General features: G+C 36.8%; 1 protein-coding gene across 1 annotated transcript in view; it reads left to right on the top strand.

Annotated features, from left to right (window-relative positions):
* LOC140240239 (hydroxyacid-oxoacid transhydrogenase, mitochondrial-like) overlaps nucleotides 1-12941 on the top strand; it is a 38521-nt gene that overhangs the window by 19721 nt on the left and 5859 nt on the right. Inside the window, exons 12-13 of the mRNA XM_072320029.1 lie at nucleotides 9040-9136; nucleotides 9881-10038. Coding sequence (XP_072176130.1) covers nucleotides 9040-9136; nucleotides 9881-10038 — 255 coding nt within the window. The remainder of the gene's footprint in view (nucleotides 1-9039; nucleotides 9137-9880; nucleotides 10039-12941) is intronic.

Raw genomic sequence — 12941 nt, 5'->3', positions numbered from 1 at the left:
ATTAGGGGGTGAAGTTGTGCCTATCAACTTTTGGGTGCACATGCTCAAGGTCAAAGGTCTAAAGGTCAAGTTCAAATACATAAAATTTCACTATTTCCATCATATCTATGCAATGCCTGAAGATATTTTCTTGAAACTTAGTGTATACATGTATTACCCAATTAAGATTCTCTGGTGAAAGTTTGGGTCATGAGGTCAAAAGGTCAAGTAAAAACATTAAAACTTCACCTTTTTTCTTTGTACCTTGGAAATTGTTCAAGGTATCTTCATGGAACATAGTATATTTACATGTACTGACTGGCAGTGAGTATCTAGAGAATTTAGGGTTCATGGGGTCAAAGGTCAGGGGTCAAAGGTCAAGGGCAACACTTCAAAATTTTACTATTTCCCTCTTGTTTATGCAATGCCAGCAGGATTATTTTTTTTTTTATACTTGGTGTATGCATGTATAACCTAATAGAGATTCTCTGGAAAGTTTTTTTTTTCTTTTGTTTTTGCCTCAAAGGTCAAAAGGTCAAAGATCAAGGGAAAGTGCTGAACTAAGTTTTTCCTCCATATCTCGGAAGTGGCTCAAGTTATCTTGAAACGTACTACATATTTATGCATGTTCTGCCTGACAGTGATTATCTACTGAATTTTAGGGTCAAAGGCCAGATGAAAATGGTAACAATTTACTATTCAATACAGAAATTCCACTTTTTCTCCATACCTTGAAAATTACTCAATGCATAAACGTTTGAATGGGTCAAAGTCAAGTTACAGTCCTTAAATCCCAAATACATGCTCTCCTATTCATCCAATTAAACCTACATGTAGGTCAAGGAAGGTGAACATTCTACACATTTGTGACAAACTTGTCATTCTAATATTTTGCCAATTTTGTGAAAATGTAATCACACATTGTCCACATGTACTATCTAGACCTATTAGGAGAATCATGCATTATGGCGGAGGCATACCAGTCGCCATAGCGACATTTCTAGTTTGTCTTTTCCTCTTGTTTTTTTTCTAATCAAGGAAGAATTTTGTTCATTTCCTGTGGGAACCTGACCAGTGTGAATCAGAGTGCACCGAGGATTTCATGATATCGTGGCAAATGGCGTAATGATTATAGAAAAAAAAAAAAACACAAACAAACAAACACTAGAATCAGTGGGATGATTGGAATTCCAGTGCTGTCTATCAAAGATTACACGTACAGAGAAAATAGCATGAACTCAAATAGGCCATGGGCTAGTAGGGGTCAACGTGCACCCCCTCTGCACCTAACATTCATTGGTGTTTCCATGTAGCCCTTGGTCTGGAGAGTCAGAAAAGTGATGTTAACAAAAAAAAAAGTTGGGTCCCAAGACCCGCCCCGTGACGTTTTGTGACGTCACTTCCGGAACGACCTCTTCGCGAATACGGGGGAATAGCATTTGGGTATTGTCCTAATAAAGTGGTCCCCATGCCTTTATTTTTCTATGATAACCAAAGATCTTGGTATTTCTAGATTCCTTAGAAGATGGAAAATATGATGCAAAGCAAAGTTTGGAAATATAAGCCCTCAGTTTGTCGTCATCGACAACGAAATGGGCAACGATGTCGACAAAATTCAACAAAATTTTACAAAATTTGTGCAATTTTTCAAGTTTCACCCTTTAAGTTTGTATATTTTAATGAAAAATTTGTTAAATGACTTGAAATTTGGTCTGGATATTAAATGAATATCCCTTTTTATGAAAACAAAAGATTTTGGCCTAATTGAAATCCGATCATCTTCTGTAGACATTCAAGTGCGCATGCGCGGTGTCTGGAAATCAGCCTCCAAATGCCTTTTTTTAAATGTCCCGTATCAAAAATGAGTTACAACGAATCTTTTTATCATGTAAATTCACAACTTTAATCAATTTTAGCAATCAGCAATCACCTGATTGAATAAGAGTTGCCTTAAAATGAGAAATCAAAGGTGACCATGGTTCTTTTTGATGATGACGTTGGTAACGACATCGAAGATGAAGACGACGTCAAAGACTAGAATTACGACATAGCAGAGATCATTTTAGATATGTTTAAGTCTCTTTTAAAATTTCGTAAAATATTGTAAATCATGTTTGTAATTGGGTAGGTCAAATAAATGGTAATGATTTTATCAACGTGAATATCTGATTGTTTGTTTATTCCGTTGATTTCAATGAATTTATATTCATTTAATTAATACGCAGTATGACCTAAACTATTTTGATTTTTTTTTTTTTTACTATTTTCGTTCGAAAATTTGGCAATAGAGACTTGCAGGTCATCAACAACGAAATGGGCATTCGTGAGGTCAACAAACTATGTCAGCACAAGCTCTTATGCTAATTTAGATATTCATTACTTTGTGGTTAATTCACTGTATTGATTGGAATTTAGTCTGGATGTTAAAGGATAAGTCCAGCTTCGTGTACATGTAGGTGAAGTAAATGCGGCAATATTAGTAGAATTCCACATCAGTAAAAATTTGGGGAAAGCGGACAATCAATTCAAAAGTTTTGAATTTTTAAAGTATCTACACTGTCACTGCTGGATGAGAAGACTACTACAGTGTGAGATGTCACATGCGTAGAACGATATATACAATGTAAGGAAAATATAAAGAGAATTCTACAAAATCTTATTTTTTGAAAAAATGTGCTTATTTCTTCGACATGTCAGTGACTTATATTAAGGATATTATTCTTCTTGCCTTCTGACAGAGACACGTCAAGTGTTCTTTATTCTGTAAGAAAAGTGAAAATATGTTGAATTTTATTTTTATTAATCAATTTTTCTTTATATCGTTCTACACATGACAGTGACATCACAAGCTGTATTAGTCTTCTCATCTAGCAGTGAGCGAGCAGAAACTTCAAAAATTCATAACTTTCGAACGGATTGTCTGATTTTCCTTAAACTCTCACTGATGTGTTCTGCTAATTTTGGTGTATTCACTCAAGCCACATGTCACATGTCTGTCATGTTGAACTTTTCCTTTAGATAGACAGCCATCTTTCATTAAAAAAGAAGAAGTGAGCAATTATTCTAATCCTGGCCTCTTCTGTTAGACATTCAAGAGGGCAGGAGGAGTGCGAAATAAGAACCAACAACATGTCCCTTTTGGTGACTAGTAAATTGATATACTAACTCGTATATTTCAAGTAGAATCGGAACTTTAATCATATTGTTTAAATCATCAAACAGCTGCTGAAATACATTTGACTTCAGTGATGACGGCAAAGAGAGCGGCGTCGATGACAAAATTCACATTGGAGTTTCGTCTAAATACCAAATTCAACTGAATTTAGCAATTGCTTTAAAACGACCGTTAAAGATTAACATTATTAGCTATGAGGAAAAGAAGATTTTGATTACATCTACATTTTGCCTTCTCAACAAACTCGAATCCTTAAAAGAGAATTTAGTATGTTTTTTTAATAATCCTGAATTCTTTTAAGATGTTTAGTGTGCATGAAAGGTGTGTGAAACAAGCCGCCGTAAGTTCTTTTCTGCTGTCTAGCAATCAGTTTTTCGTCAAAGATCAGAAACTTCAAGTATTATAATTTGCATTAAAGAAAATATAAAAGAAAACAACTAGGAGAAATTTGGCTTAAAATGAGAAATTGGAGGCAACTATGCATTTCTCTTGTCACCATTTCTATTGATCATATGAAATGACATCATAATTCTATCATAATTCACCACAACAAATCATTTAATGTGACTATAAAGGCATGTTTATTTTAAGCAATTCCCCAATTCACGGGACATTATCTGAAATGGTTATTAGACAATGATGGTTCAGTAATAAGAGTTTGATTTCATATATCATATGACGCATATAATACATTCATTCTTTGCTAAAAGTTGGTTGCTGTTAGATACTCAAATTCCAATAGCCTTTTTTTCAAGAGTATTTTTTTTTTGTTTAGTCAGGTTTCGTAACTTATGCTTTGAAAATATCATTAGCATTCATACTTAGTCAACACTAACCAATTATATTTGTGATACCTCTTTTTAAAATTTTTGTCTTCCATCTGAAAGTATAAAGAAACTTTGTAAATGTAACATTGTTCACAGTAGAATTGGTTATATGATGTTTCATAAAAATTATTTGCTAATCATTTTTTTTTCCAGCATGATTTACTTCCGATGAAATTATTGAGGGTCCAACATCGAAATGCTTCAAATGATTACCACTGGTTTAATACCGATATGTTGAAATTGATGGAGTCATTTACCAGCTCTATTATTAAGCTATCCTTTCAAAGTCTGACACTCGTTTGCCTATGAACACTGTTACAATTAAATTCCGATGTCACTATCATTGTAACTCTGTGATTCTATTCGTTGAATGAATTCATTTTCACTTCTTTCACTGTCACTTTCAGTATCGGGCTCTGATTCATAGGTCATGGTGCCTAACAAGATGTCCCCAAGCTGATGCGGAATCATCTCCCCATCCTGTCAGTGTCTGATATTCATTTGCGCATGAGTTCTGAACCAAATGAAATTCCAATGTCCATAACGGCCATTTTCTGAGTGCGGTATATGTTGAATTAATCCATTTTTACTCATGTCACTGTTGCCATACCAGTATCGGCTCCGATTCATCAGCCAGAGTGACTTCCAGGATGCATGTCCCCAAGCTGACGCGGCAGCACCTCCCTTGAGGTCCACAGAGGTCGCATTAGATCTTCATCCTTTGTCCATCCATGTCCTTTGTTTGGGTTTGTTGCTAGCTCTCATAATCTTGTTTGATAATTGCATAGGACATGCTGCTCTAAAACCTTTCAGCAGGGCGGTATCATAGCCAAATCAAAGTTTTTTTGCCTTTGTGTCATTAGCCATTTCACCGCACTTGGACTGTAAAGAGTTTGAAAGGCATTCACCTTCTTCTGTTATCATGCAAGGCACAGGTAAATCGTTCCGGTTCATCATCATCTCAGCTTTAACATTTCAAGATTCACCAAGCTTTGGAAATACAGCATGAAATGACTCATCAGCCTCGACATTGTTTTTACCTTCCCCTTACCTATAAGGCACTAGTGGTATTGCAGCCAGTAAATGCGTGGAGTCCTAGAAATTATGTACATACAAGGGCTGAATCATGAAATGGGACAGCTGAGGTGATGGATGAACTGAAAATACTTTGCTGTGCTTTGCATGGTAACAGAAGAATTTGGAGGTGAATGCTCTGCGATTCTTGACGACACAGTCTAAGTACGGTAAAATGATTTATGTCACAAAGGCAAAAACTTTTGATCTGGCTTCTCAGAGACGTCTCTGAACATCATGTCGTCCATAGCAATTATTAAACTAAGAATATGCAAGCTAGCAACGGACCAAAATGAAGATCATGGATAGACGAAGGATGAAGATCTAATGCGACCTCTGTTGACCTTACCTCAGGGGAGGTGATGCCGCATCAGCTTGTGGACGTTCTGAAAGGCACCATGGCTGATGTATGAAAGCCCGATACTGGCATAGAAGCAGTGACAGGAGCAAAAATAAATTCATTAAACCTATACACTCATAAAATAACAATGATGGTGACATTGGAATTCGATTCAGAGCTCAAAAGAATTTCAGACTTTGAAAGGATGGCAAAGTGATTCGTTGTCATCCCACGAGTTCGACATCCACGAATTATACAGGAAATGAGTCGTACAGCCCATGACTTTGACAGCAGGCAAATAAGGCCCATGAGTCCGACCGTATACAAAGAAGGTCCGCAAGTTTGACACTAGGTAAACAAAGTCCACGAGTTTGACACTTTTCTAAGCAACAACCCCCCCCCAAAAAAAAAACAAACAAACAAACAAAATAAAACAAAATAAAACAAAACTAAAACCTTACAAGTTAAAAACGATCCACGAGTTCGATATTCACATCGCAGGGCCGTGAATGTGATTTTCTCGTGGGTCTTGTTTATTACGTGTCAAACTCGTGGGCCTTGGCTTGCCTGGTGTAAGACTCAAGGGTGTCGAACTCATGGGCTGTAGGACTCACAGGCTGTATAACTCGCGGGCTCTATGACTCAAGGGTTGTATGATTCGTGGATGTTGAACTCGTGAAGTGCACCCGGTGAATCAGCGTCTGGACGTAAGGCACCATGGCTGATCTAACAAAAGTATTGACTTTAAGTTAAATGTCTAAAGAAGATGCCTGAATTAAGATAATGCCTTATTTGTTTTGTCTTTTTGTCAAACAAGGTTATTTATCTAAAATCCAGACTAGATTTAATTTCATTTAATGATATTACAACAAATAATGGATATTTTGATGTTTTAGCGTGAGAACTTGCAAAAAAAAAAAAAAAAACTGCATGGACTTTTAAGTTTGGCAACCTCATGTATGCCAACTTCATTGTCGATGACCTGCAAGTCCATATTCCCAAATTTTCGAAATAAAATGAAAATGATGTTAATCTAATCATTACTATCGAGGAATTGTACATCGTGATTGAATCGTGACTCGAACTCGGGTCCTCTGATTGGGAGTCGAAAGTTTTACCCACTATGCCACTGAACCGCCAAAAACCCGCAAGTTAGCATTCCCAAGTAAAAAAAAAAAAAAACACATTAAAGTAATTTAGGCCTCTAAAAGTCCATTGTCTCTATCATGCATCATGTATAGTGTCATTTCGGTGACAAGTTCAATGTGGATGCAATTTCTGAAGAAAATAGAGGAAAAATCATGTCAAAATATTATCCACGCCTGATACAGTATTAAGAAATGTGCCAGTGAGTGCAGCGTAGTTGAGATAAGTGTTTTAATTGTGAAACTAGTTATAAGCATTTATCTAAAGGGGAAATCCAGTCCAAATAAAAGTTAATCCGATAAGAAAAAGTAAAATATTACGAGTTCAATGGTAAAATTGTGATCGAAATCGCACGAAAAATATGGAAGTTATATGACATTTTGAAGTTTCACTATTTTTGAGGAAATAGTTCTTGAACGGTCAATATGAATATGCAAATAACAAAGTGAGCATGTCATCCCCTGACATCTTCCCATATAGTTTGTACATAAAATTTTGACATTTCCAGTTTTTCATTCAAACGCAATTATGCTCGAGGCTCAAATCATGATATATCTTACATCACTATTACCAAGTTATGCAACCAGGAGAAACATCATTGTCAGACTTCAATGACTGAAACATTGAATTTTCTTTATTTTTTGTACACGATCAATGGAAAATTGTGAGGTTATGACATGGTCATGTTACTCATTTGCATATTCTTATCCACTGTACAAGAACTGTTTTGCTGAAATTAGCAAAAAATAGTAACTTCCTTATTTTTCATCAGATTACAGTCAAATTCTTACCATTGAACTCGTAAGATTTTACTTTTTTTTTATCAGACTAACTTATTTCTAGACTGGATTTCCCCTTTAAGCAGGATTTGAGTTTAATGCAAAGAAATAAAATGCCAGTAGAATTGAAAATTCATTATCTTGTTTTCCTTTACTGTAAATTTATCGCCACGATCAATCAATTGAAAATGAGATTTGTAAACGAATCCCTGCTATGTCGTATTCTAGTCTTTGACGTCGTCTTCATCTTCGATGTCGTGACCAACGTCATCATCAAAAAGAACCATAGTCATCTTTGATTTCTTATTTTAAGGCAACTTTTATTCAATCAGGTGATTGCTGATTAAAAAAAATGATTAAAGTTGTGAATTTACATGATAAAAAGATTCGTTGTAACTCATTTTTGATACTGCGGGACATCAAAAATGGCATTTCGGAGGCTAATTTAGACACCGCGCATGCGCACTTGAATGTCTACAGAAGAAGATCGGATTTCAATAAGGCCAAAATCTTTTGTTTTCATAAAAAGGGATATTCATTTAATATCCAGACCAAATTTCAAGTCATTTAACACATTTTTCGTAAAAATATACAAACTTAAAGGGTGAAATTCGAAAAATTGCACAAATTTTGTAAAAATTTGTTGAATTTTGTCGACATCATTGCCCATTTCGTTGTCGATGACGACAAACTGAGGGCTTATATTGCCAAACTTTGCTTTGCATCATATTTTCCATCTTCTAAGGAATCTATAAATACCAAAATCTTTGGTTATCAATGAAAAATAAAGGCATGGGGACCACTTTATTAGGATAATACCCAAATGCTATTCCCCCTTATTCGCGAAAAGGTCACTCCGGAAGTGACGTCATAAAACGTCACGGGGTGGGTCTTGGGACCCAACTTTTTTTTTGTTAACATCACTTTTCTGACTCTCCAGACCAAGGGCTACATGGAAACAACAATGAATGTTAAGTGCAGAGGGGGTGCACGTTGACCCCTACTAGCCCATGGCCTAAAATGGACCGTTTTCTCCGTGAATAGACTCTTGTATTTCAGTGTGTGTTTCATTGTGTATTTCAAATTACACTTCAATTACTTCAGCACTTTTGTCTTCCAGGGTATGATTTTTGTCATGTCATTTCATATCATTATTGAAAAGTTTATATTCTACATCTTCCTTGAAAGTATCACTTTACTCTACACTTCCTCTGGATGTTGATAAGAAGTAATAATGCATAGTTGTTAGTTGTTGGTGTTTTTTTTTTATCTTCAAATATTCTTAAAAACTTGTGATATGCACTGAAGTCACATGTATGTGCAATAAAGTAAAGTATTGGATTGCATATTCCAAAATGTTTTAAAGTGACTACTCATGTGTTTAGCTGAGCAAGCATTATGAACCATGACAATTCAGTAATTCGTTGTGGACAAGGGTTTTAGCCTCTAGAAGATTGTAAATATGATGATTGTTCTTCCCTGGTGTATGTAGTATTGGATGTTCACTGTCTTAGCAGTAAATGTTTCTCATGCAGTCAATGTATTACATTATGATTAAAGGGATAGTAATAAATAGTATAGTTTTGGTATAGAAGGGGGGATTCAGACTTAAGTCTTTTGCGTGATGATTAAAAACCACTTATCCTCAGTATCAAGGCATGTTGAAAGAAATCCAAGGCACTCTTTAACAAGGTGCATTTCTTTCATTCTTTTCCCAAGCCTCATGGTCTGTCGGTTGTAGTCACAGCACCAGCCGTCTTCAACTTCACGGCGTCGAGCTGTCCAGAGAGACATCTGGAAGCGGCCAAACTCCTCGGTAAGGCCAAAAAGAACCAAACAAGTAGATGAAAGATGAATTATTCCTTGATAGAGTCATTACGCATGGCAAGGTAGAATCAATTGAAGTGAATTATGATTTGATTTACTGTATACAGCATATATTTTAGAATAGTGAGTCTAAATTTTCACAAATCGGGATATCCCAATGATTTTGCGAGTGGTTAAATTTGCAATCGTGGATTACATTACTGAACGGAGAAATGTATACATGCACTCACATTCATGTCAGGATCAGAATCAATATTTTTGTGTGTCTTTAAATTTGCAGATAGCACCTGACTTGTGAAATATTTGGCATATGCAGTACATGGCTGCAAAATATTTGGTGTATGCAGTACATGGCTGTTCAGGAAGCAGTGAATGCTTGTATTTCAGCAAGCAATGACACAGCAGACAGATGCCTGGTATAAGGTCCCTCCAAAAGCACAAGGTCTAATGAGGATAAAGGACCTTGTGTATTTAATAGTACTTGCTGTGAGGTAATAGTGTATATAACTTGCAATCAAGTACCTAGGGTTCAAATCCCATTGAGTGTAGCTGAGCCACCCTCTCTAGGGTAAGAGGCAAGAACACAACTCATACACATAAAGATTCTGCTTTCCTCTCTGTAAAGAGCATGGCACAAATATTTTAATCCCTAATTTGTATTGTCTTCAGGTTTTCTACCAGTGTCATGGATTTTTTTTTTCCTTTTGTCTACGCCTGTCTCCTGTCTCCGTAGGGACCGACATCACTGGCGTGAAGTTGGAGGATGCGGGGAAATGTCTGGCCGATACGGTGAGGCAGTACATGTACGACCTGGAGGTTGATGATGGGCTGGAATCCCTTGGCTACGACTCCTCGGACATCCCAGCGCTGGTCAAGGGAACGCTGCCCCAGGTAAGATGGTATTGTGTGTGTGTGTTTGTGTAGCCTGCGAACAAGACTTCTTTCTTTTTTCTTTTTTTTCTTTTTTTTTTACAAACATATGAATGCTATGTCATTACGAACTGCTTCATTGCAAGTACAGTCCAACTTCAGTTGTTTGGCCGTTTCTTTGTGCCAAATCTCTCTGCTATCCAGATTGTGCTTGCTCATGATTGTGTTTTTCATACCCTTTCAGTGTGAAATCTTACTAAAAACCCAAAGAAAAAAAAAAAAAAAAAAAAAAACAATAGTCTCTTGCAAATACTAGGCAATAAAGAATGGTCAAGAAACAAAATTCTTATCACTGTGATATGATATAAATGTATATCCAGCAGCAGTGCTATCACTAGAAGAAAAAAAAATCAAACATGGTTTGATGGTTTGATAAAGAATAGGGAGAGAGAGAAGAGAGAGAGAGGCTCCCAGGTTTGATTATTTTTCCCTGTCAGCAGGGGAGTAGTTAATTCTATTTCTCTCCACCAAGGAGATTATCTTTTGCTGGTGTTGGTTTGTGTGTTCTGTCTGTCTGTCTGTTTGAAAAAGAAAAAAGAAACAAACATTGTGAACAGATTTTGATGAAAGTTACAGGAAAAGTTAATAATAATTCAAGGAAGAGATGATTAAATTTTGGAACTGATCTGGGTATTTTTACGAATTTTGGAAGGATTTTTTTATCTTTTGGCAAATAGGGTCAATGAACTTGGGAATGCAAGCTGCGCATATTTGAGGTTTACATGCGCGCACTTAAGCGCGTGCTCTGCTCAAGGCGCCATGCAGCAAGAAGCTGATGAGGTGAGTAAACACAAGGCTTCATTATCGTTGGGAAATTTGGCGATATCAGCATGCATGTATAGGCGGAAATGAGTTTCTCTTAGCATAGGTCTGCGCTCTGAGTGTTTTTCTAGTTTGTTAATTTGGTTGTTTGTCTGTCTGTTTGCAAAATAACTCAAAAATTTGTGAACGGCAAGGATTAAACTTTAAAAAAAAAAGTTGATAATGACACAAGGAACAGATTAAATTTTGGTAGTAATCTGAATAACCGTGTGGATCCAAAATAATTTTTCTTTTTGAAGAGTTGTCAGCGGCAAATAAGGGTAAACAAACAAAGGAGTTCAAGCTGCATGTATTTGAGGTGTACATGTCCGCACTGAATGCGCGCTTGAGGCAGTGTGCAGCTACAGCCGCAGATAGAGTAGCTAGAGTTAGGTTGTAAGATACAACCAAAATGCTTCTTCATCACTGGGAAATAATTGGGGCAATTTTCAGCATGCATGTAAGGGTGGAAATAAGCAGCGTGGCATATGTATGCGCTCTCCAAGTGCTTTTCTTGTGTATTCTATTTCCACATCATGTGAATTATGAAATGCACAAATATCATGTGTATAATCATAGTAACAGTAAATTGACAACAGTTTATGTATATACTCGAGAATTCACTGCTAAAAGTTTTGTGCTTCTGCCGTATCTTGCTTATCCAGCCATGTTATCACTTATCCCATCCCACAATGGCCATATAGCTGAGGTTGGACTGTATATTGCATCCAGTTGTAGCGTCTTTTTAGAAGTCTATTTCATGTTGTGCACAAAGTGTACGTGTGATTGTTTTTCGCTGCTTCGTTTTGAATTTCTGCATCATAAATATAATGAGAGAATTTGTGTTCTGCCATCTCAACTGCATTACACCCCGGATGACATTTACGTAAGTACTACATGGTACCCTGACATTTTGGTTCTGTGTGTTCCATTTCACTTATTGCAGTGCTGTATAGATGTTTGTTTGTTTGTTGGTTGGTTGGTTGGTCATTTTTGGAAAATCTTTCTCCATCTTTGCTGCACAGATTGTTTGTCTCATGAATGTTTATAACACTCTAAAAGATCAGGATTTGGGATTTTTACGTGAGATTAGCAACATTCTTGTCATGTGAGTTAAATGGCTCCAATGAGGTGTATTTGATCATTCACCTGTTCAGTGTACAGATGGTATTCATGCCCCCGTGGTCCACTAGTGTGGGGGTCCCACATACTAAAGCTGTTAATTTTGCAAGAGTTTGATTTTCGTGAATTTCACAAATCACTGTTGGACCATGAATTTAATAACACTCAAAGATGTCACCCATGCACTGTTCTAATAGTGCACTTATGACAGCTTTGTCTCAGTCCACGAAAACAACATCTCACAAAAATGTCCATGACCTCCTCATTCACAAAAACATCTATACACTAAAATAACAGCTTATACAGTACCCCAAGTTAGAAAATTCATGATTTCGTACATTTATCCTTCTGGAAAACTTGGGGCTGGAATTCAACCAAACTTGACAAGAGTCATCTGTTGGATGGGGGGGGGGGGGGGGGGGGGAGGATTATATAGTATGTATGAATAGTGGTGTTGGTACCCCCAAGGGAACCCGTAGGATGGGGGGACAATAAATAGGTTTCCTCAGGTGAAATGCAATGAAGGCAAAGTACACTGTTCAACCATATTGGAAATGCGATTGAATTGAATTGAATTGAATTGAAACTTAGATTAAAGCAAATCTGAAATGAAGGATAGTCCTGGGCCAAGGGTAAACCTTAGCTGAGGAAAGTCTTGGGCTGTGAAATTACAGTGAAAAAAGGATTTAACTGGATTCGAGGGGATAATATCAAATAATTGTGTGTTTGGTGTTCTTATGCCTCCGCCACGAAGTGGTGCCGGAGGCATTATGTTTTCGGGTTGTCCGTCCGTCCGTCCTTCCGTCCGTCCGTAATGAATTTTGTGGACAAGGTAACTATCAAAACCTGTCGAGGTATCCTAATGAAACTTGGCATGTATGTGTATTAGGGGGTGAAGTTGTGCCTATCAACTTTTGGGTGCACATGCTCAAGGTCAAAAG

The sequence above is a fragment of the Diadema setosum genome, chromosome 16, assembly GCF_964275005.1.
Source record: "Diadema setosum chromosome 16, eeDiaSeto1, whole genome shotgun sequence".
NCBI lineage: Eukaryota > Metazoa > Echinodermata > Echinoidea > Diadematoida > Diadematidae > Diadema > Diadema setosum.
Note: the sequence above shows the minus strand (reverse complement) of the source record. Positions and strands in the feature narration are given on the sequence as shown.